The 25,504-nt window shown below is 40.9% G+C and overlaps 1 protein-coding gene across 5 annotated transcripts in view; it reads right to left on the bottom strand.

The window, feature by feature from the left end:
• The window catches only part of cog2 (component of oligomeric golgi complex 2), a 71,510-nt gene that overhangs the window by 6,434 nt on the left and 39,572 nt on the right, over nt 1-25,504 (bottom strand). For 3 of the 5 annotated variants that reach the window (XM_043680947.1, XM_043680960.1, XM_043680967.1), the window contains 5 exons: nt 12,030-12,230; nt 11,300-11,372; nt 10,076-10,218; nt 8,861-9,000; nt 3,277-3,457 (listed from right to left, as the gene is read on the bottom strand). In XM_043680947.1, coding sequence (XP_043536882.1) covers nt 3,277-3,457; nt 8,861-9,000; nt 10,076-10,218; nt 11,300-11,372; nt 12,030-12,230 — 738 coding nt within the window. Of the gene's footprint in view, nt 1-478; nt 628-3,276; nt 3,458-8,860; nt 9,001-10,075; nt 10,219-11,299; nt 11,373-12,029; nt 12,231-25,504 lie in introns of those variants that run through there. The other 2 variants (XR_006309874.1, XM_043680976.1) reach the window with 2 other exon arrangements.

Here is a 25,504-nt window from a genome sequence, read left to right as displayed (position 1 = left end):
TGTCTCAGTCAAATCCATCGAATTCAGCACCGCCTTCCTAACCTGAGATCTTCTTCCCGCCCTCTCCGCCCCCACCCCAGTCTGACCTTTCACCCTCACCTTGACCTCTTTCCACCTATCACATTTCTGACGCCCCTCCCCCAAGTCCCTCCTCCCTACCTTTTATCTTAGCCTGCTGGACAAACTTTCCTCATTCCTGAAGAAGGGCTTATGCCCGAAACGTCGATTCTCCTGTTCCCTGGATGCTGCCTGACCTGCTGCGCTTTTCCAGCAACACATTTTCAGCTCTGATCTCCAGCATCTGCAGACCTCACTTTCTCCTCAAGGAATTTAGCAGTAAAGACAGTTGAGGAACAATGACAGACTTAAGAAAATAGTTCATAATTCACAGCAAAAATATATCAGTGATGAAAAGTGAGGTGCTGGAAAAGCACAGCAGGTCAGACAGCATCTGAGAAGCAGGATGAAGGGCTTATACCTGAAAAGTCGACTTTCCTGCTCCTCGGATGCTGCCAGACCTGCTCCGCTTTCTCAGCACCATGTTTTTAGACTCTGATCTCCAGCATCTGCAGTCCTCATTTTCTCCTATATCTCAGTGAGGAAGGAAGACTCCAGGAAGGGGATAAACTGACAAGAGTTAATCAAGGAAGTTAGGGATAGTATGAAATTGAAAGAAACCTATACACTGTGGCAATGATTATTGATAAACTAGATGATTACAAATGTTTAAAAAGCCAAAAGAAAACAAAAATTGACAACAATAAACTAACAGGATAAACTAGCAAGTAATATAAAATGGACAGTTAGAGCTTCTTGAAATATATAAAAATGAAGAAGGTGGCAAAAATGAGCATAAAGAATGAGGCTGGGGAAATAATAAAGGGGAACCAGGAAATGGCAGAGGAATTGAATAAATACTTTGCATTAGTTTTCACAGTAATGTACCCTAATAGAATTCCAAAAATACTAAATAATCAAGGAGCAAAAGGCTAATCCAGAGAAAAGGTACTAGGAAGTTAATGCACCAATGGCTGATAAATCCACTTGAGCCAATGAGTTGTATCCAAGGATATTAATGGAAGTGGCTACTCAGTTAGTGGGCACACTGGTAGTAATCTCCCAAGAATTCTTAGATTCCGAATGCATTTGCAGGTGACACAAAATACAAGGTGAGTGGTGAGGATGACACAAAGTGTCTGCAGGTAATAGGAGGGCAGAAGGATTGTTGGCTTTTATTTCAAAGGGAATGGTGTATAAAAATAGGGAAGTTTTGCTAAACCAAAACAAGGCACTAGTCAGACCACACTTGGCATACTGTGAACAGTTTTTGTCCCCTTACTGGCATTGAAGTCAGTCCAGAGAAGGTTTACGAATCTGATTTCTAGTATGGAGGGATTTTCTCTTGAGAGGTGGTATAACATTAGCCCTTAGGAAAATGAGAAAAGATCTTATTGAGCATGTAAGATTCTTAGGTGTAGATCCAGAGAGATTGTTTCCCCTTCTCGGACAGTCTAGGACTAGAGGGCATAATTGCAGAGTTAAGCCCATTTAAGATAGAGAGGATAAAGGGCAGTGAATGTGTGAAATTTGATACTTCTGAGGACTGTTGAGGCTGGATCTTTATATCCAAAGTTGAGATAGACCAGCTTTAAGTCAGTAAAGGAATCAAGGTTTATGAGGAAAGTCAGGGAAGTGGAGGTGAGGATTATGAGATCAGCCATGATCATATTGAACGGCAGAGCAGACTCAATGGCCCACTTCTGCTCTTTTGTCTTATCAATGAACTCTAAATATTAGTCAGCCACAATTTCCTTTTCACAAAGCCATGTTGATTCAGTTTGATGGCATTGATATTTTCTCATTACACTGCTACAATCTCCTTAATAAAGTCCAGCATTTTCACTGAGATATTAAACAAACTGACCTGTAGTTTAGCTTTCTGCAGATATGGTCATGTGAATTTAGAGAGGTAGGCTATTCAGCCCCTTGAGCCCCCACTGCCATTCAATAAGATCATGGATGATTTGATTACTCTACATTCGCTCCCATCAATAAAAACCTCTCACTCCCCTCCTTATCTATTGCTGACTTTAATAGATTCAAAGATCCTGCTCTTACTACCAGTCCAGGAATAGTGTTCCAAAGACTCAGGACCCTGCCTTCTTCCTTTCTTGAATAAAAAAGTTACATTCACTATTTTCTAACCTCAAGGGACCTTTTCAGAATCTAGGGAATTTTGGAAAATTAAATCATATGTATCATTATCTCGACATCTACTACCCAAGTTAGGTTTATTACTTCTATCATTTTCTCCCCATCTTTTTTGTCCCACATTGCCATGGTGGATAGGCTTTGAAAAGTCAGAAAGTGAGGTACTCACTACAGCAACCCTAGCATCTGTATTCTATGGCCAATCCAATTCAACCTCTGGCGTATGAAAACTTCTAGATGTTGATTATGGGGATTCAGTGATGGTAATGTCATTTAATCTCAATGGGTGATGATTAGATTCTCTCTTGTTGGAGAACATCATTGCCAATCACTTGGGTGACACAAATTTTACTTGCCACTTATCAGTCCAAGCATGCATATTATCCAGAACTTGCTGCATTTGGACATGGACTGCTTCAGTGTCAGAGGAACCATGAATGGTGCCAAATATTGTGCAATCATCAGTGAACATCTCCACCTCTGATCTCATGATACAGGGAAGGTCATTGATGAAGCAGCTGAAGATGAATGGCCCTAGGACACTACCCTGAGGATTGCCTGCAGTGATGTTCTGGACCTGAGATGACTGACCTCCAACAACCACAACTATCTCCCTTTATTCCAGGTATGATTCCAACCAGTTCATTAAACACCTTAGACTTTTGAATTTTAATCCTTTAGGAATTAACCCTCTGATTTATTTACTTTTATTTAAGTGCTTTATGAACTAACATTGTTATTTTTAGTGACTGGAGTACTTTTCTCCTCTACCCGCTTTAGTCTTTATGATCCGAGCAGCATATGACCTCTTTATTCTTCTAACCAAGTGCACCAGCTCACACTTATCCATTTTGAAATACATTTACCAATTAAATATTTATTTATATCTTCCTGGTGTGGAACAGTATTTTTCTGCATTGATTACACCGGTGTTGTCAGCATACTTAGAAATTCCAAATCACCAAGATTACAGTAAATGACTATTATAAATTGCAAACAATAGTCCTAATGAACATCAATGTCCAGCAGACCTACTTTAACATTTCAGCATAATCATTAACTTACTTGATCCCACAGGTATTCAACATCCAAAGCGAGCTGCAGCCTGATTTTGTTATCATCACTAATGCCGCTATTTGTTCCCATGCTGCTTACGGCTGCAGATTTCCGTGCTTGTTTCAGTCGCTTGAGACTCTCCTCCATCTTTTTTACAGAGCTAAGAACATCAGAAACTGTTTCGTAATACCTGGAAAGTGGAAAGCCATGTCTAGGTTTATTGTAGTGTTACCATCCATTTAAGGATATTAACATCTAAAGAAAATCCAAACATTTTGTCTTAATTAACAGAACTATACCATTATATTTCACTGTTTTATATAAAACACAAACTTCACTGTTTACAGGACAAAGTAATCAAAACCAACATGGTTAAATTAACACTATTGCTTATACCTAGATAGATTGGCTCCTTTGTTTCTCAAGAATTATACTATAAACCTGCAATATCTAAAAGATATTTACTTCTTTAGGGAACACCATGACATGCATTCACCAGATATTATCATTAATTCTTTTCAGTTCCAGCTATTCATAGGGATCAAGTTTTAATTACCAATTAGAGTCATGGATGCCTCCTCTGTACCTTATTCTAATTACTTTTCCAATGCTTACAAGGTAATCTGCTGGTTGCTTTGCCTGTCACAAGACTCCATGATAATGAATACAAATTCTTCCACTGGTTTCAAACTAGGCAATCTTCCAGCTTCTCTTCCCACTCAAAATTCAAATAGAGATAAACTTCATTTGCAATCCACTCAGTGGATAAAGGAGTTCATTTTCTTTTATCCTGTTTGCAGTACAGGCCTAGCTAATAATTTACTTTGGCTAACTTAGCCATCAGCACTTTTAAACTGCAATTTTGAGCTTGGATGGGTCTGCATACATTTAGATAGCCTCAATCATAGCACAGAAAGAACATAAAACAGTACAGCACTGTACAGGCCCTTCAGCCCATGATGTTGTGCCAATCTTTTATCCTATTCTGAGATCAAACTAACCTACATACCCTTCATTTTATTATCATCCACATGCCTATCCAAGAGTCACTTAAATGTCCCTAACGTATCTGACTCTACTACCACTGCTGACAGTGTATTTCACACACCCACCAATCTCGGTGTAAAGAACCTACTTTTGACACTCCCACTAAACCATACTCCAATCACCTTAAAATTATGCTCCCTCATGACAGCCATTTCCTCCCTGGGGAAAAAGTCTCTGGCTATCCACTGTATCTATGCCCCTCAACAGCTTGTACACCTCTATCAAGTCACCTCTCATCCTTCTTCGCTCCAATGAGAAAAGCCCGAGCTCCCTCAACCTTTCTTCATAAGACATGCCCTCCAGTCCAGGCAGCATCCTGGTAAATCTCCTCTGCACTCTTTCTAAAGCTCCACATCCTTCCTATAATGAGGTGTCTAGAACTGAACACAATATTCCCTGGTGGTCTAACCAGGGCTTGATAGAACTACAGCATAACCTCGTGACTCTTAAACTCAATCCCCCTGCTAATGAAAGCCAACACACCACTTGGACAACAACCCTGAGGGATCTATGGAATCCTGCCTTTACCCCTGTAATGTGCATTTAAATTCCACCTTCCAAAGTGAATCACTTCATACTTTTCCAGGTTGAATTCTATCTGCCACTTATCAGCACAGCTCTGCATCCTGTCAATATCCCGTTGCAACCTACGACAGTCCACCACACTATCCACAACTCCACCAAACATTGCGTCATCGACAAACTTACTAAGCCACCCTTCCACTTCCTCATCCGAGTCATTTATAAAAATCACGAAGAGCAGAGGTCCCAGAACAGATCCCTGTGGAACACCACTGGTCACCGAGCTCCAGGCTGAATACTTCCCATCTACTACCACTCTCCATCTTCTATGGGCCAGCCAATTCTGTATCCAGACAGCCAGATTTCCCTCTATCCCATGCCTCCTTACTTTCTGAATAAGCCTACCAGGGGGAACCTTATGAAATACCTTGCTAAAATCCATATAATACATGACATCCATTGCTGTACCTTCATCAATGTGTTTACCATAGCCTCAAAGAATTCAATAAGGCTCGTGAGGCATGACCTACCCCTCTCAAAGCCATGCTATCTCTTATCAAGCAATGCTTTTCCAAATAATCATAAATTCTGTCTCTCAGAATCCTCTCCAATAACTTGTCCACCATGATGCAAGATGGACTTGTCTAGAATTCCCAGGGTTATCACTATTCCCTTTCTTGAACAAAGGAATACCATTTGCCACCTCCAATCATCTGATACTACTCCAGTGGACAATGAGGACACAAAGATCATCACTTCCTGTGGGAACCTTGGGTATATCCCATCTGGCCCAGGGGACTTATCTAGCCTCATGTTTTTCAACATTTCCAGCACATCCTCCTCCTTAACATCAACCTTTTCAAGCGAATCAGCTTGTTTCATGCTGTTCTCACAAACAACAAGGTCCCTCTTACTAGTGAATACTGAAGCAAAGTGTTCATTAAGGACCTCCTTTTCCTCCTCGGACTCCAGACACAAATTCCCTCTACTATCCCAGATCGCCCCTACCCTCAGTCTGGCCATCCTCTTGTTCCTCACATTAGTGTAGAAAGCCTTGGGGGTCTTCCTTAATCCTACCCACCAAGGCTTTTTCATGCCCCTTTCTAACTCTCCTATGTCCATTCTTCAGTTCCTACCCGGCTACCTTGTAACTCTCTAAAGCGCTGTCTGGTCCTTGCTTCCTCAACCTTAAGTAAGGTTCCTTCTTCCTCTTGACTATATGTTCCACATCTCATCATCCAACTTTCCTTCACCCCACCCTACCCTCAGTGGGTTAAACCTATTGAGCACTTGCAGCAAGTGCTCCCTAAACAACCTCCACATTTCTGTCGTGCATTTCCCAAAGAATATCTATGCTCCTATTTTACACTTCATAGTTACCGCTAATAACAATGTAAGTCACTCTCCCCCATACCATCTGCTTTTATTCCTCTCCATGACTACAGTAAAGGTCAGGGACTTGTGATCACTATCACAGAAATGTTCTCCCACCAAGAGATCTGGTACCTGACGTGGTTCGTTTCCAAGCACCAAATTCAATATTGCCTCCCCTGTAGTCGGCCCATCTACATATTGAGTCAGGAATCCCTCCTGGACATACCTGACAAAATCTGCTTCATCCAAACTGTTTGCACTAAGGAGGTTCCAAACAATATTAGAAAAGTTGAAGTCACCCATGACAACAACCCTGTTACTTCTGCACATTTCCAAAATTTGCCTCAATCTTCTCCTCTGTGTCTCTGTTGCTAATGGGGGCTCTACAGAAAACTCCCAATAAAGTGACAGCTCCTTTCCAGTTTCTGACTTCCACCCATAATGACTCAGTGGAGAAACCCTCCTCAATGGCCTCCCTTTCTGCAGCTGAAATACAATATCTGATTAGCAATGTCACTTACGCACCTCTTCTATCTCCCTTCCTATTCCTTTTGAAACATCTAAACCCAGACTATCCAACAACCATCCCTGTGATATCCAAGTCTCTGTAATGGCCACATCGTAGTTCCATGTATTGATCCACGATATAAGGTCTTCAACCTTATTCCCGACACTTCTTGCATTAAAATAGACATACTTCAACCCATCACACAGACTGCAACTTTGCCCCATCAACTGTCCATCCTTCCTCACAGACTGTCTGTTCACCAGCTACACCATCCTCTGAACCACAGCTTCTGTTCCCATTCCCTTGCTAATCAGTTTCAATCAGCACAGAAATTTCAAATTCCAAATTTCAGATTCAGTTTTTGTTTTCTTGAAACTGGTGAAGGTCAGTTTTATTTTCTATTAGGGCTTTTTCAGTTATAGGCTGCCTCAAAAAATGCTATTTTTGAAATCACAGATTCTATCACAATACAGCCTTAACCTTTTAAGTGTATTAGACTCTAAGCTTGCTTTAATTCTGTTTATCCCATTTTACACAGTTAACATTTTAACTCATGGAAGTGGTATTCTACAACACATGGCATATGAATAGATATTTGCACTACCAGACTCTGTGCCCACAAAATGCTGTGCTGTGAAATTACATTGATCGATCATGATTTTGGAAAGCAGAGATCCAGAGTTAAATTCCAGACTTTAAGCACCGCTTGGTATGGTGGAGTGATGAAAATCAGGGATTCAAGAGTTTGCACACAGGTCTCAAAGGGCAAAAGACTAGACAGAAATAGAAAGAGACTAAATTATGAAAATGATTACAATTGAAAATTGAGGCATTGTTGTTCTGGACCAAGAGATGTCAGCTAGCACAGAGATGTTGGGTGAATTTGGCTTTGTGTGAGTTATGATACAAATAAAATGATAATGATTGTTGCTGACAGATTAACATTGACCCTTATGCAGCATCTAATTACATTTCTGAGATATTTCTCAGAAATCAACAACCATTGGTAGTTGTCAATATAGGAAATGTAGCCATTTTACATAGTAAATGTTTACAAACAGCAATGAAAAGAACGAACAGATAACTGAGGTGCTATTGCTTGAGGAAACAATATTGGCTGCAGCGTCAGCAAAATTTAATGTTATTTGTCAAGTAATGGTGTAGGATCTTCCAATATCCAATAAAGTCACCAAAGTTGTATGACAGTATCAGCTTCAGAACTATGTTAGCAGTTCATGGATTGAAAGAATCAACAAAGATAAACTTTTCCACACAGAAAATAGCAGTGATAATTCAACTGTTGCTTGAAATTAAAGTGGCAAGGAGGAACTGTTATAAAGAAATTAAAAGCAAAATGTGAATTAACCAAGAAACAGTATAATCTATTCCCTGGGAGAGAGAGATAACAAATGCTTGATGAGCCACTGCCTATGGCAACTGGGCATTTAAGAACTGCCTGCAAAAGTTAGGCTCCGAAGTAAAATGGTTAATTGCAGCAAAAGCTATGTTTTAAACAGATAGCTAACTTCAAATGTAACAAGGAACAGGAGAGCTACTTTTGACAAGAAGGCAAGTTACAAACTTGAAGTCTCCAAAAACGTAATCAATGTTTGGAATGAAAGAATCTATTGAATAATTAATAATATCACACTACAAACTAGTCCATACTACAAAGAGAAAAATATATGGATCCCAGAACAATTCAATAGCAGAATTTCTAAGAATAACACTGCATAAGGATCGAGCCCTGGACACTTCCAGAGATGGACACTGTTTGTGGAATTCTGGCCACGTTGCAACACTAATCGAGTTGAGTTGTGAAGCTTAACTTGCTCACTGGAAGGGTCTTCTTTTGGTTGCTACTTGCAATATATTTTAAATTATTGTTTCAGTACTTGCTTATTTGTGAGATTTCTTTTCAAGTAACCAAATTAAAGGTAACTTGTGGTGATTTACCCACAATACTGGATTACCACATAACATCTCATGAAAAAGACTACTTGCAAAAATGCAGCACACTCTCTCAATACTGCACCTTGCAACATCAGTTAAATGCAATATAAATAACAATATGTGTGAGAATAATTATTATGAACTACATAAGAGATTCCTCATGATTGCTTTATATCAGGAAATAATTACCTTTCACTGCAAATTCTGAGAGCACCTGACAACCACCCCTCTATCCTGCTTTCATTCACAACACTTTTATATTCAGTTTGAAGCTGGTGCAGCGGTTTCAAAGCATTTTCAACATATAAGGAAGCCTTGATAGGGACCTCCTGAAGTAAACAAAATAAAAGAAAGCTTTTAAAAATCGGCATTATTGGTTGTGACAAATCCATAGTAGAAGAGACATGATTTTATCCCTCATCAGTCCTACCAAATAAGGAAGTCAGGCAAGTTCAGATAAAATGTGCACAGCAAGCTCCCATTAGCAGCAAGGCAATAATCAGATAATCTGTTCCTTACTGATCTACTTGATGGGCAAATATTGACCAGAACACTGGATGAACTCTGCTTACTCTTCTTCACCTTACATCCCCTCCAAGATCACAGATGGGAACTCAGTTTATCGTGCCTTCTGAAAGATAGTGCCGGCAACAATGCAGCACAGTGCTACTGCATTGCCAGTTAGATTGTGTGCTCAAATTTCTGGAGGATGTGAATTTAAAACCTTCTGACTCAGGGGCAACAGCTGACACCTAAACAGTAGAACCCAAGCTCCAGATACTACCTATAGGTAGCCTGTCCACTGTCACACATTCTGATACAGATCCATGTCTCACTACTCTTAACTTCTGTGATTGAACCAAATTCATTTTCACTCCTATTCTGTACTCCTAGCTTGTGGCCCAATCTCCTGTGCAACACGATCAGAAACCACTGATAACCAATTCCACAAAACCCTTTGTCTACTCACAAGACAATGTGTCTGCCTTGATATGATTTTTACATTTCTCTATGCATTTCAATACTGCCTCCTTCTTCCTTGATGTTTATAGTGTTCAAACTAATCAGATTCTCTGGCATTTTATTCCCATTACTTTCCTTTTTTAGAAAGCTATGTTAGCATCACATTAGTTCTTCTGCAATCCTACCTCAATAAAATGCTAAAAATACCATGCTGTAAGAGCAATTTCTTGCAGTGAATTAGCTGGCAGTATTTTGGTATATTTTGTGTTAATAATTAGCTGCTAGAAAAATCAAAGAATCTCACAGCACACAAGTCACCCACCTCATTGTCTCTCTGCTGGAATTATTCCATGCATAAATTATATTCAGTTTTTGCTGTATACTTTTCTATGGCAGGTAACAGAAACAGAGGGGTGATGATGAAATAATTACTATACCTACCTTGTTTGTCCTTCGATACAGCCTGGGCACTTCAGAAGCATTTTTAAGATAATTGAAACAGGCTTCACTGAGTTCCTCAATAATTCTATCACTTAATGCAGGCAGCTTGCTTACCACTGAAGTCTGAGAATCTGCAAGTGCTTCTGTTGGGGGAAAAAGTAAACAAAGTGCATATTAAATGTACAATGATTAGCCATGACCTGTTAACTAATTAATCCGATCCTCATTTTCCTCTACTTAATAATATCATTGGTTCACAATGCATTGAAACTGGATGCGATACCTTTCAAACTGTGTATTAACCAGTCAGGCTGAGTTTCCTTGTATTGGTATTCAAAGTGGGAGGAGTGGTAAAGGTTTAAGGAAGTGGTTAGTTATACAAAAGTGGGAATAGGATTGTCCTCTTCTGTTCAGGATGACTCCAGAATTGACACACCACCTAGGATGGCACTTTAGTGCAGCACTGGGGACATGTTGCATTGTCACAGGTGCCATTTTTCCTGGTCCAATCTTCCAGATTCACTGTTTCAGCTGAATATTAAACTGCACTATTTAAACTGGAACAGGGAGCTGTCATAGCCGACATTCTTAAATTGCTCATTCATCTCAATGTTTTCAAAGAAATTTGGCTGTGCACAAAATGACTACCATGTTTGTATGCTGAAGCCACGCTTTCTACAACTAAGTGCTTCATTGGCTCTGCAATATCCATGAATCCAGATATATAAATTTAAAACTGGCTTTTTTAAAAAAGATATTTTTCATCAACCTGTTCATGAATGCTGTTACACACCTCTAGAGCAGATGGGATTTGAACCTGATCCTCCTGGCTCAGAGGTATAGACAATACCAATGCACCACAAAAGGCCCGCTAACTGATTTTATTTTATATTTAAAAGCATATTTGATCTTCAATTAACACAGAAGAGTAATATATAATCTTATACAGCGGGACATCAATCTGCCATTTCAATTTTTCTGCTGTTTATAACCAAGCCTCCCAAAAGGATGACAGACTCCTCAACATTCAGCAAGAGATGAGGCTGACCCTTACATATGAAGACCACCAAGCCCATACCCAACCCCAGCCAAGATAGACTAAGAAATTTCCACACAGATAACTTTCCTTGCTGGAAAACCATCAATGTATTATTGCATGAAACAACTCCAACCCACAAATATTTCTCTCAAAAAAAAAATCACAATCATTTTATCGCATCTTACCTGAAATGAGGGAGAAATTTGCAAACCCGATGTTCTCCAGCCTTGGTTTAATTATCTCCAAAAGGCCTGGAAGCTGTAAAGAAGGAGATTTAAAGATTATTGGAAACAACCAGTTTGGCAACTGCTGAAGTGATAGAATCCTGCAGTACAATTTCCCAGCAACCATTCCAGAGTAAAGATTTGAATGTCATTTTACTATGCCAGTCATTGCAAGTGTACATTCATCAATAAAACCAGACACAGCAATGTTGGCCAAGAGGCAAAATTGAGGCCTATGACACTAGGGAAACCAGGTACTTTTAATCTGTGAAATAACTGGAGTAGGTTTGATCATAGATCATAAATATCCTTGACTACATACGGGATGCAGTCTCCTTAGCTCGACAAGGGCAAAAAAAAAACAAAGAGAAGGTGGTGGGGTCAAGTTTAGGGCTCATTCCTAACTGCTCTGATATGGTGAATGTATCATATTCAGCAAGTATCTCAAAATCAATACAATCCCCATGAACTGGGAAAACTGAGATTGACCGGAAGCCAACTTTTGATGAGAGGGGATAATGCAGACTGGAGCATTCTAACTTTTCAGCTATAATGAACAACCTGTAAGGAAGAGATACACACACAACAATCAATTCCAATATTGAAAACACAGTTTCCAGATTTGTTCCCAAGATTGAAATACATACTCCTGTATTAATCTAAGCTTAAAAACAAAGAAATCGACTCAAACCTGTTCCTGGATTTTATCCAAGTCTGAAACAAGGTACACCAGTTGGTTAACAGAAAGAGATGGTACAACTTTAACATCGGAAGCCAACCCATTTCCTTGGTCTTCATTACTTTCACTTGGAGAGGTCACCATATTGTTGTTGGCAGCTGCAAGTTTGATCCCATCCTGAGCAAGGTCTTTGCTTGGTGATGCAATTTTCAACTGCGGAAAGGAATAAGATAAAGGATTAAATGTAGATACAGCCACTGTTTTAGTGCCAAAAGTATTGTCAGTTTGCAGGGATATTTTGATTAATGCTATAATACAAAAAGACCACTCAGCCTATTGGGCTGGTGGCAGCTCTTTGAAAGAGCAATCCAATTAGTCCCATTTTGTCTGCTTTTGCCCAAAGCAAACCAAATTTTATCATTTCAAGTTAAGTCTACTCCACATTTGAAATTTAATACTGAATCTGCTCCTCTGCTCCACTACATTTTCAGGCCATGCATTCTAGACTCCTGAATGAAATCTCCCTTTAGCTTTCTCTGTTCTAAGGAGCTGAAAATGTGTTGCTGGAAAAGCGCAGCAGGTCAGGCAGCATCCAGGGAACAAGAGAATCGATGTTTCGGGCATAAGAAGGGCTTATGCCCGAAACGTCGATTCTCCTGTTCCCTGGATGCTGCCTGACCTGCTGCGCTTTTCCAGCAACACATTTTCAGCTCTGATCTCCAGCATCTGCAGTCCTCACTTTCTCCTCTGTTCTAAGGAGATCAATTCTAGTTTCTCAAACACAACATAATGGATGGGGGATTTCCTTTCAGACCAAAAACTACAGTCTTTTCAGCTTTAATACTTTATTTAAAACATTTGCACAGATTAAGTGCTCTGCACCTTGCAGGAAACAGATGCAATTTTTTTATTAAGGGTGACGTGATTCACTCTGGTGCAGCTCAGATAATTTGAGTGCTGGAACACAGACATCATATTCACATTATAGATTCTTTAAGGCTGTCTCTCAGGTAATTTCTTGGAAGGATTTTACTAAAAGATATAATCCCAGGCTAAAATGGAGGATAACTGCTTTTAAAAATTGTTTGTTCTTTAGAGCTTTTCCCATAAGGCCAGTACTTGCTGCTCATCCCTTGTTGCAGCAGAGCTGGTGCCTCCTTAAACTAAAGTCCATGTGGGTGCAGGTGCACAGAAAGTGTCATGGTCCTGTTGGGGGGGGGGGGGGGGGGGGTGCGCACAGGGTAGGGGGGCTCCCACAATTTTGGTCCCAGCAATAGTGAAGGTACAGTGATATATTTCCACGTCAGAATGGTGAGACACCTGGAAATAACTTGCAGCAAGTGGTGTTGCCACATATCTATTGGCTTTGACCTTCTTGATGGTAGAGGTCATAGGTTTGGAAGATGCTGTCGATGGAGCCATGAAGTATTGCTACAATGCATCTTGTAGACGGTGCACCGGTGCACACTGAATCCACTGTGCGTTAAAAGGTGGAGGGAGTGAACATTTGAGGTGGTGCCAATCAAGTTGGCTGCTATGCCTTGGATATTGTTAAGCTTTTCGTGTTGGAGCTGAATTCAACCAGGCAAATGAAAAATATAGCATCACATTCCTGCATTACAGATGGTGAGCAGGCTTTGGGGAGAGAAGTGGTGACATTCTCACTGCAGGACACCCAGCCTCTGAGCTGGTGCTGTAGCCACAATATCTATTTATAGAGGCAGAGATGTGCAGCATTGAAACACACCCTTCAGTCCACCCATCCATGCTGACCAGCTGCAATAATGAGAATGGCAGTTTAACAAAGTTTAGAAGAAACTAACATCAAAAAAATAGAGTGGGGTTGTTCTGTGATGCTCAAATCATTCACTTGCAAACATGATCATAATCATACAATTTGATGAAGCCAGAAGATTGGGAAGCCTTTAAAAACCAGCAGACAACTAAAAAAGCAATAAGGAGGGCAAACTAGTTGCTAAAACTTTAAAAACTGCAAGAATTTTTCTCAATTTATAAAAGGTAAGAAAGAGGCAAGAGTGGACAATGGACTGCTGGAAAATGAGGCTGGAGTAGCAGCAGTGAGGATCAAAGAAATGGGGGAGGAATCGAACAGATACTTTGCATGGTCTTCACAGAGGAAGACAGTGGCATTTCAGAAATTCAACACAATTGGGATAGAGGTGAGTGTAGTGGCCATCACGAAGGAGAAGGTACTGGTGAAGATGAAAGGTCTGAAGACGAATAAATCACCCAGACTGGTTGGTCTACATCTCAGGTCTCTGAAAAAGATAGCTGACGGGATTGTGGATTCCTGAAAGATCACGACCATTGTAGTCAGGGAGGATCGGAAAATGGCTAATATAAGACGCCTGTTTAAGAAGGGAGCCATTCAACGGGAAATTATAGGCAGTTCACCTGATTTTGGTCATTGGTAGGATTTTAGAGTTGTTCATTAAGAACAAAGAACAGTACAGCACAGAAACAGGCTCTTTAGCCCATGACTATGGTGACACTCAACGCCTTTCTAAACTAAAAACCTTTTGCCTCTCCATGGTCCATATCCATCCATTCATATATCTGTCAAGATGCTGCTTAAACGTTACTACTGTACCCATTTGCAGCACCTCCTCTGGCAGCATATCCATGGCACCTACCACATTGTGTAAAACAACTTGCCTCTCACATTTCCTTTAAACTTACCACCTTTAACCTTAAACCCCTGGTAACTGACATTTCTACCCTGGGAAAAGGATTCCGACTATATATTGTATCCATGCCACTTCTATCAGTCACCCCTCAACCTTTGAGGTCCGATCTTTCCTCATAGCTAATACCCTCCAAGCCTTGGTAAACTATTTCTGTACCTGCTCCAAAGCCTCCATATCCTGTTGGCGACCAGAACTGTACACAATATTCCAAATTAGACTACTAAAGTTCTGTACAGCTGCGTCGTGACATGCCAATTTTTATACTCTGCCCCAAACAATAAAGCATGCCATACACCTTCTTGACCACTTTATCCACTTGTATTGCTGCTTTAAGTGGACCATGGACCTGTAAGCTTAGGTCCCTCTGCATGTTGATACTACTAAGGTTTCTGTCATTTACTGTATAGTTCCCTCCTGCATTAGTTCTCCTAAACAAAACCTTGCATTTGCCCAGATTAAACTCCATCTGCCATTTCTATAGCTCTTTCAGCCTATCTGTATCCTGCTGTCTCTTCTGGAAATCCACCTCACTATAGAATCATATAATCCATACAGTGCAGATTGAGGCCATTTGGCACATCAAGTCTGTACTGACCCTCCGAAGAGCAGCCTTTCCACACCCCACATTTTTATCATTGCTCATCCACCCAACATGTACATCTTTGGACTGTGGCAGGAAACGGTGCACCCATTGGAAACCCACGCAGACACAGAACATACAAACGCAACACAGACAGACAGTCATCTAAGGCTGGAATTGAACAGAGGTCCTTTGCACTGAGAGGCAACAGTGTGAGCCACTGTGCCACCACTATCCACAGCTCCCCCAATCTTTGTGCTGTCTGCAAACTTACTACTCAGTCCACCAACATTCTCCTCCAAATCATTTATATATATATTACAAGCAGAGGTCCCAGCACTGATCCCTGCGGAACATTACTAGTCACAAATGCCCAGTCAGATAAGCACCCTTCAACAGCTACTCTGTCTCCTGTGACTAAGGAAGTTCTGTATCCATCTTACCAGCTCACCGCAAATCCTCTGCAATTTCACCTTTTGTATCAGTCTGTCATGAGGGGCCTTGTCAAAGGTCTTGCTAAAATCCATATAGACATCTGTCTCAAAAAACTCAATCAAGTTTGTGAGACACTACCTTCCCCACACAAAACCATGCTGCCTATTACTAATAAGTCCATAATTTTCCAAATGTGAGCAAATCCTATCCATAAAAATCTATAAAAATAATTTTCCCACCACTGACACGGTTCACTGGCCTGTAATTTCCTGGATTATCCCTGTTGCTTTTCTTAAAGCAAAAGAACAACATTCGCTATTCTAGTCCTTAAAGACCTGGTCTGTGACTAAACAATATACAAAGATTTTGTACAAGGGACCAGCATTTTCCTTATCTGCCTCCCTCAGCATTCTGGGTTAGATCTCATCAGGACCTAGGGACTTGTCTAGCTTAAATGATTTTCAAAACACCCAACAACCCCTTTTATAGATATTGACATACGCTAGCATATCAATATACTTCTCTCGAAACTCACCTTCCACCATGTCCTTCTCCTTTATTAATACTATTGCAAATTTACATTAAGGACAACACTACCATTATAGGGCAAGCCAAACAAAGAACAGCCAGGGAATTCCTAGAAGCATGGCACTCATCCACAAACTCCATCAACAAACACATCGACCTGGACCCAATATACCGGCCACTACAGCGGACAGCTGAAACTGACAACCGGAAGCGGCAGGGACAGGCCACTATAAATGTCGGAGGAAACACCACAGAAGCGCTTCACAGGAGGCTCCCAAGCACTGAGGATGTCACCTAGACAGGGGACGAAACGTTTGCAAAAACTTCCAGCTCGGCGAACAGAACCACAACAACGAGCACCCGAGCTACAAATCTTCATCCAAACTTTGTACATTAAGGACCTAACCCACTTCCCTGGATCCATACATAATTTCCCTCCTTTGTCCCTTGAGTGAACCTACACTTTGCCTAGCTACCCTGTTGCTCCTTATGTATTAAACAGTTTGGGATTTCCTTAATCCTGTTTGCCAAAGACATTCCATGGTCTTTTTTAGCCATTCTAATTCCCTGCTTGCGTTCTTTCCTGCTATCTTCGAAGGCTGTCTTCAGCTTCCTAAACATTACATATGCCTTTTTCTTTTTGACTGAACTCAATTTTCTCTTGTCATCCAAGGTTCTTGAATCTCACCATCCTTCTCCTTCATAGCAATGTGCTGGTCCTGAACTCTCATCAACTGACCTTTAGAAGAATCCCACATGCTAGCTATAGATTTACAGTCAAACAGCCACCCCCAATTTACATAACCCAGTTCAGCCTAATATTGTAATTAACCTTCCCCCACTGTAGTACTTTCATCTGAGGACTACTCTTATCCTTATTCATAAAACTTAGAGAATTGTGATCACTGTAGGATGAGATTGTGAAAACTTGGTAGTACATGGTAAAATAGGGCTGAGTCAGTATGGCTTCATTAATGGGCAATCATGTCTGACAAATCTGTTGGAATTCTTTGAGGAGGTAATGAGCAAATTAGGCAAAGGACAGCTAACGGATGTGATCTATTTGGATTACCAGAAGGCCTTTCATCCAGGAGCTGGACAGGAGGTTGCTACTTTAGGCAACAGCCCATGGCGTTAGGGACAAGACATTGGTATGGAAAGGTTGGTGAAGTGGCAGAAGGCAAGAAAGTAGGGACAAAGATTTTTTTTTCAGGATGTTAGCTGGTGACTGGTGGAGTTCCAGTGTTGGGACCACAACTACTCACGTTATACATCAACAAACTGAACGACAAAACTGAAGGCATTGTTGCTAAGTTTCCAGATGATACAAAGATATGTGGATGTTCAGGTCTTGCTGAGGAAGTGGGGAAGCTGCAAAAGGACATGGACAGGCTAGGAGAATAGGCAAAGACATAGCAGATGGAATGCAATGTGGACAAGTGAGAGTTTCTATTCTTTGGCAGAAAAAAAAATAGAAATAGCGTATTTTCTAAATAGGTAAAGGCTTCAGAAATCTGAAACACAAAGGGACTTCAGAGTTCTAGTTCCGGATTCTCTTGAAGTTAACACACAAGTTCAGTTGTCAGTTAGGAAGGCAAATACAATGTTAGCTTTCATTTTGAGGGGGCTAGAAAAAAAAAAAGAGGGATGTACTGCTGAAGAGTCTAAGGAAAGATGTGCTGGCATTGGAGGAGGTCCAGAAGAATGAATCTGGGAATGAAGGGCTTGTCATTGAGGAGTGAGTACAGTCACAGAGTCTACTATCAATGGAGTTTAGAAGGATGGAAGGGATTGTCATTGAAATTTCAGAATACTGGGAAGCCTGAATAGAGTGGACATGGAGAAGATGGGCCCTAGTCTCTCCTACTAGCGGAGATAAGGGCACAGTTCAGAGAAGGGATGACCCTTTAAAATTGAGATGAGGAGGAATTTCTTTCGCCAGAAGCTGGTGTATCTGTGGAACACACTGCCATAGAAAGCCTGGAGGCCAAGCCATCAAGTGACATTAGCACAGTGTCTTAATGATAGGAAGATCGGGGTTACAGGTGGAAGGCAGGAGAATGGGGTTGAGAAACATATCTCATAATGGTGCAGTCTTGATGGGCTGATTGGGCCTACTTCTGATCATCTAATGGTCTTATAATACAAACAGCTGTATGTGATAAATGAATATTACAAGATGGACAATGCAGTATGACAAATGCATTCCCCACAGGAGATCTTCATATGCTGTTATATGTGGACTAAAAAGAGGAGTTACAGGTAAAGATTTGGCTGTATAAGAAAGGGAGAGCCCATTAACTTGCTCACTGAGGAATGCTTGGTCATCTGTATCTACTCGCAATTGAAGAGAAGCTAAATACGTGAATCAGGACACAGAAAAGAAAGGCTTACAGATAGGGGATGAAAAATTTAATGAAAAGGTTCATGTGGAATTTAAATACCAGCATAGACCAGTTGGCCTTAAGGAATGTTTTTGTGCTGGTATTATTTTTCTCCATGTACTTTATGTTCAGTGGATTGGGGGTGGGGGGTGGAGTGGTGTTTAGAATCAGGAGTGCAAACCTAAGCAGTATGGTACTGAGTGAAGATTAATCACAATATGGATAAATATTGATAGGATTAAAGTGTGTTCTAGAGTGAATTTAAAGCTAAATATTTTAAAGAGAAAGAGATAACAATTTGCTCACTGCATGATAAATTATTTGCTCATTGTTAATTTCAAGTTGAGGCTTTATTTTGTGAGGGATGGGAGTTTAAAGCACAGAGACTGGTGGAACAAAAACAATTTTACACAAATTTCTGAGCAAGTGAAATTTAATGTCTTATGCATTCAAATTTAATGTCTTATGGGATGTTACTGGGGGAGGTGACCATCGGGTGTCACTGTGGGTAACAAGAGTGACTCTATATGGTGTTAATGTGGGAGATGAGTGTGACCAAATAGGGTGTTACTGTCCTGCAACTGTTAAGAAGCTGGGTTCCTGCTGTTCTTAAGGGCGGAACTCCTGTGTACAAATATTAGTCAGTCAACATCAGTCATACCCAGTAACTGAGACCAAATTCAGTAAATGCCTGTTTGCCGGAGCAATTATTTGCTTTTCGAAACACTGTAGGAAGAAAAAACACATTTACGATAAAAGTTCTTCTCTTATCATATGATATGGTGTTCTTGTCTGTGACCATTGGTTAGATCACCCCTGGGTGATCAGTGAAGTGTGGAAAGAGCACTGTGACTGCCTTCAGTTTCCAATGCTCCCAACTGTGGAGTTATATCAGACTGCAATATGTAGTGAGATGATAGACTGTCCTTTCTACCAACAAGACAATTAAATATTACTTACACTCATGCCCTTATCTCTGATGCATGGGGAAATTTACTGTTTGCTATCCCGCACTATTTGGTCAACACATCAGGCACCGTCATTTCAGTGGGTTGGTTTTAAGATAAATCTGAAGACTATTTTAAGTTCAAAAGGCATCTTAGCAGTTTGAAATGATTTTGGCAAATGCCAAAGGTGACAGATCCCAGACTAAGGATTAAGAATTAACTGACCAGCAGCTTTTCCAATGAGTTAACTCATGGCTCAGTAGTTAAGGAGTTAGTGCATCAACTCAAATAGCTCTGTAGCTTTTCAATTCACTGTGATTGTAACAAGCTGGAAGCTTCATAAAAATGTGATTGCTTTGTTGTTGCATATCTACCTTGAGCTGCGTGAACTTCGTGAATCGCCATTTGCTTATCTTCAGTTGAGAAAAAAAATGAAGTTTGCTGGGGAGCAGCCAACAAAAGAGCACCTTTTAAAAAGGGGGTGTGGGGACAAGCCAGTGAGCCTGACAGTTGTAAAGCGTTCAGAGGCAGAAAATGTAACACCGAGACAGGTACGGGAGGGTTTCAGCTGGTTTTTAGGAGAGGGAGTGCTTGCCAAACCAATTTCCTGGAGTTGGAGAAAATGATAGATTTTATTGACATTGCAGGATTTCAGTGAAGTGATTGACCCAGTGCCATATGAATAATTGGTCAAGGTCAGGAGACACGAAATAGGAGACAAGCTTCTGAGATAGAATCAAAACCGTTAAACCAGGCAGCAATAGTAGGTTATGTACATGGCCAAATTGGCATGGTAAGGAATTCCCAATAGGACACCATATGAATTAGAGCTGGGGACCATTGCTGTTTACTATATATAAAACAGTTAGAGCTTGAACAGAAACAAGCTGTTTAAACTTGTAGGTGACCCAAACTGACGGGAAATGAAGGGGTGTACTGATGTCCAAACAATTCAAGTAATCAAGGTAGATTAGCAAGATGGCATAATATTGAAAAATATGAAGAACGTGACTTGGGAAGGAAAAGGATAATCTAAAGGGCTGTAAGGATACAGGACACAGCACCATTGAGTGAATTACTGGAAATGACCTTGCTGCAGACAACAATGAATTACGCAGAACAGTAGAGCACATGACAAATTTATACAAAGCATTAGTATTGATTCACCTGATTAGATTCAATTTAGCTGCGTTATATAGATGGTGGCAACTGCATGAAATGGGTTGCCCAGGAAGGGAGACAGTGTGGAAATATTTCTGGGAGATTTGGCCAGATACTTGACAGAAAAGGTCAGCAAGGATTCTCTGTTAAGGACCAGCTGAACAACATTGATCTCTGGCTCCAACTTATTCCAGGTAGCTTCTAACTGAAATTCTATCGTTCTGGTCCCATTATCATTTTGTTTTGCTGTCTGCCATCTTATCTGTTGGCATTTAACCTCTCCTACCTTTTGCCCAACCAGACCTTGTTTTTTTTCCCCTTTGCTCCCTTTTCCTGCCTGTTCCTCTCCTGATGATTGTTTAAAACCTGTTAAACTTCTGATACAAGATCATGGGTTTGAAACATTGACTTTTTATCCTCTCTCCCCAGATGCTGCCAGGTCTGCTGTGTATTTCCAGCATTTGTTATTAATTCAGGCTGCTGAAACATCTCTAGTTCTTTACCCTCCTTGGTTCTTATATATAACCTTCAAATCAAGTTATCACTCACATAGTGTAGCTGCCCAAACAGTGAACATGCAGGAGATCCTTTAGGCTGCACACTCAATCTTGCAGCCTCCTACTTTCAACTCCTCTTATGTAAGGTGAAAGAATCCTGCTGACATAGCCAGGGATTTAACTAAATTGTTACATCTTTGGTCTTTCAAACAACTAGTCTTATTGGACCTTCAAGCAATTCATTTCCACACAGAAGTGATTTCAATCATACAATTTCTGCTGTTTAGAGAAAAAGAACAGCAGCAGACATGGAGGAGCACACCATCTGCAGATCCCCATTAACACACATACCATCCAGGCTTGGAAATATGCGTATATATTAAATATACATAACAATATACACATTATATTTTGTTACACATCATAACTTGTTCATCTAATTTCTGGAATTCCCTATCCAACAGCACAGAAGGAGCACCTCCACCAAATGGCCTGTAGTAGTTCAAGAAACTGCCCAAACCCGTCCTTCTCAACAGCAACCGGGTTTGGGAAATCAATGTAACCTTTGCACTAACAATTTTGCGAATGAGAAATTAAAGGTTTTCTCATGGCTACTCTCATTCCAGGCTTACTGCAACCTAGAAAAACAAAACTTCTGAGAGCTGCAGAGATTACACCTCTAAATTCTTCATGGCTGAACTATCATTGCTCCATTTGGTCAACCTAGACAAATATAATCATTGCTGATAGTATTACATAGGAACTACAGCACAGAAACAGGCTATTCATCCCAATTGGCTGGCCTTTATACTCTACACAAGCTTCTTTCTACCTCTCTTAAAATAGAGTGTGATATTGTACTAAATCTGATGCAACATCCAATTCTATGCTCATGTTACTGCTTGTACTTTGATTTACTCTAGTTTCTTCTGATCCATCTATGCCTGGGATATCAATTTCCCCCATAATTAAGAAAGCTAGGGGTAAGAAATGGCTATTTTGCCAATCAAGCCTGCACCCTTTCCATCTGTGCATGATCTACTTATTCAAGGACACCCTCTCCCCACCACTGAAAAAGACTCAAAATTCCCTTCCTAATTCTAACATAAATTAACCAAATAAATTCCTATTCAATCTCTTCACTCAGTATTTATTGATATAGGACCTGATCCAAACTATTGAGCGACCCAGAACAAGTTCCTTATCCCTAACAATTTCCACCGTGGGATAGGAATAATCTGTAATCTTGTTTCAACTAGAAGAATATTCTGAGAGTTTGTAATCCAATCTAAATCATCTATCACTTGATGAAGGAGCGATGCTCAAAAGCTAGTGTGCTTCCAATTAAAACCTGTTGGATTATAACCTGGTGTTGTGTGATTTTTAACTTTGTACACCCCAGTCCAACGCCAACATCTCCAAACCATTACCTAAATCACGGTGCACACATTTACCCATAATCTACTAATTTTGGTCAGTTGCTTTATTAGCAGATACTGACCATTAACTCAGAGGAAGTGGTGGAGGCTGGTACAATTGCAACATTTAAAAGACATTTGGATGGGTATATGAATAGGAAGGGTTTGGAGGGACATGGACCGGGTGCTGGTAGGTGGGACTAGATTGGGTTGGGATATCTGGTTGGCATAGATGGGTTGGACGAAGGGTCTGTTTCCATGCTGTACATCTCTGACTCTATGACACCTATCAAACTATCTGGCCTAAAGGTGAATAGGGAGGGAAGTGGTTACCCCAAGCAAGGATCATGAGAAGGGAAGTCATTCTGTGGGTCACTTCTTTTGTGGATTATTACCTGCATTTAAAGTAATGAGACAGATAAGCTGTTACTGTTAAAATCTCAGACACTATATCCAATGCCATGAAATGGGTGGATGGGTGATAGTTGACTTATTTGTTTCCTAATCAAAGATTATATTTTCCTTCCTCTGCCTTTCTGCAGAAAATAGGTAGATTAGTTTGAACTACCCATTGACTTGTATGGCATACTTTCTGATGTTGAATCCACCAGAAGAATGCCTCTGCCCACCAAACCTGAAATTAATCAGCAGCTGAAAACATCCCTGTTTCATCCAATCAATATCTCACAGGGCTCCATTTGTGAGGATTATCCTGTATGATCATCTGTTTTAACATGAAAGTATGCATTAAGTTTTAAGTTTCCAAGTGAATCGAATTTCACAATATCTGGAAAGAGTCTCTACAATTTTTCAGAAGCATTTGGAAAAGGCTGAAGACGACGTGAAACTAAATGGTGGCAGTGAATGTGCTTTGCCTCCTGAGTCAATGGAAATAAAATAGCGAGATTTCTATCTTCCGACACAGAACCTTGGTGGTGTACACACCCAGTTTTTACCTTTACCAATATTGCTTCCAACATTGAAGGCCTTATGAAAGTCAATGCAAGTAAGGCTTCTTCAAATCAAGAATGTCTCTGCAATGCAATTGGTGCACTAATTACTTTGTTAAAATGCACATGTGAAAGGTATTGTTTATTTAAATGCCTTGTGGGGTCTCAGGTGCTGAACTCTGAATCAGGAGGCCCAGATTCAAGTTGTTCCTGCTCGAGATATGCAATAACATTTCTGAACAGGGTATTTAGAAAATATCTCCCTTATGGAGTCTTGCAGTACAGTGGCAGTGTTCCTACCTCTGGGCCAAAAGTCCCACATGGTCCAGAGGATAACATATCTGAACAGGTTGATTAAAAGATACATGGGGAGATCCAAGATGGCGGCGACCCAGCAAGTCTGAGTCTATAGTGCTTCTCCCAAGACTTGGGTAAAGTGGGTCACCCACCCCCACCACACTCACCAAAACATTCATAATAGCTGTTTAATTTAATTAGTTGCTCAGTATTACATTTAAACAATCTAATATTTAGTAAAAATGACCAAAGGGAAGGGAGCCCGCAGCTCTCAGCAGGCAGAAGGGAGCCCGCAGCTCTCAGCAGGCAGGAACCCCTCCCCAACCCTCTCCAGCTGCAGCTGAGGCGTCCACAGCCGCCCAGAGGGACTTACCTACAGTGACAAGCCTTGTGGAAATAATCTCCAAACTGGATGCGAAGATCGACGCTTTTATCAAAGAATCCCGAAATCGATGGGACTCGCTCTTGGCCGCGCTGCAGAAGCACGACCGAGACATCCAGGAAATCGAGCGCCGAGTTGGAGGGGCGAAGTTAAAGGCCGCGACCTCCGAAACTACAGCGCAATCGGCCGTGGATCAGGTCCAGACTCTCGAACAGCGAGTCCGGACCTTAGAGAATTTCATTGACGACCTCGATAATCGAGGTCGTCGAAAAAATATTCGTTTGCTGGGCCTTCCCAAACGGGAAGAGGAAGGCCAGCTTACAGCATTCCTCGAGCAGTGGCTGCTACAGCTTTTAAATCTGGAAGCTGGATCAGGCCAGGTAAGGGTGGAATGGGCCTACCGGGTCGCAATACGCGGGCCCGGCTCAAACCAGCGCCCACGCCCGGTCATGTTCCGACTGCAGAGCTATAGGGAGAGGCAGATACGCCTGGAAGCTTCTAGAAATCTTGGAAAAGACCCCCAAGCTATGACCTATAAAGGATCCAAGATCATGTTATTTCAGGACTTTTCCCCAGCACTGGTCCGAAAGAGGAAGGCATTCGACGAGGCGAAGAAGCGTTTAAGGGACTTAAATATTCAGTACTCCTTACGCTACCCAGCGACGCTACGCTTTAATCATGAAGGATCTGTGTATAACTTCGGATCGCCAGAAAAGGCTAAGGAATTCTTGGACTCTCTTAGATAAATTGTAAGAGATAATGGATGTTGGTTTGCCTTTCCCCCCGCTTTGGTTTGTATCCCCTCCCCCCACTTTCTTTTCTTTTTTCTTACCTTACTGTTTAATAATATCATGGTGGGTGGGGAGACGGATTTGATTTTCTCCCTCCCCTTGGGGTTGTTTTTATGTATGTATGTATGCATGCATGTATGTGTTTATTTATATAATATGCCGGGGGTTTGGTTAATGTTGGTGGGGGGAGGTGGTTACCTTATTCTATTTTACCTCTGTCTTTAGGAGCGGGGTTGTTTTCCCCTTGTTATTTTGTATTATTATATTTAATTATTATTTGTTGAGGTTGTAATTTTATAGTTATATGTTTATATATGGTATTAACATTACCAAATATATCCAGGAGTTGGTATGGGTGGGGGTAGGGTGCTCACTGTTAACTCTAGCTTTGTATTATATCTGAATTCTC

The sequence above is a fragment of the Chiloscyllium plagiosum genome, chromosome 3 (assembly GCF_004010195.1).
Source record: "Chiloscyllium plagiosum isolate BGI_BamShark_2017 chromosome 3, ASM401019v2, whole genome shotgun sequence".
Classification (NCBI taxonomy): Eukaryota; Metazoa; Chordata; class Chondrichthyes; order Orectolobiformes; family Hemiscylliidae; genus Chiloscyllium; species Chiloscyllium plagiosum.
The sequence above is the reverse complement of the archived record's forward strand: the minus strand, read 5'-3'. Positions and strand labels throughout refer to the sequence as shown.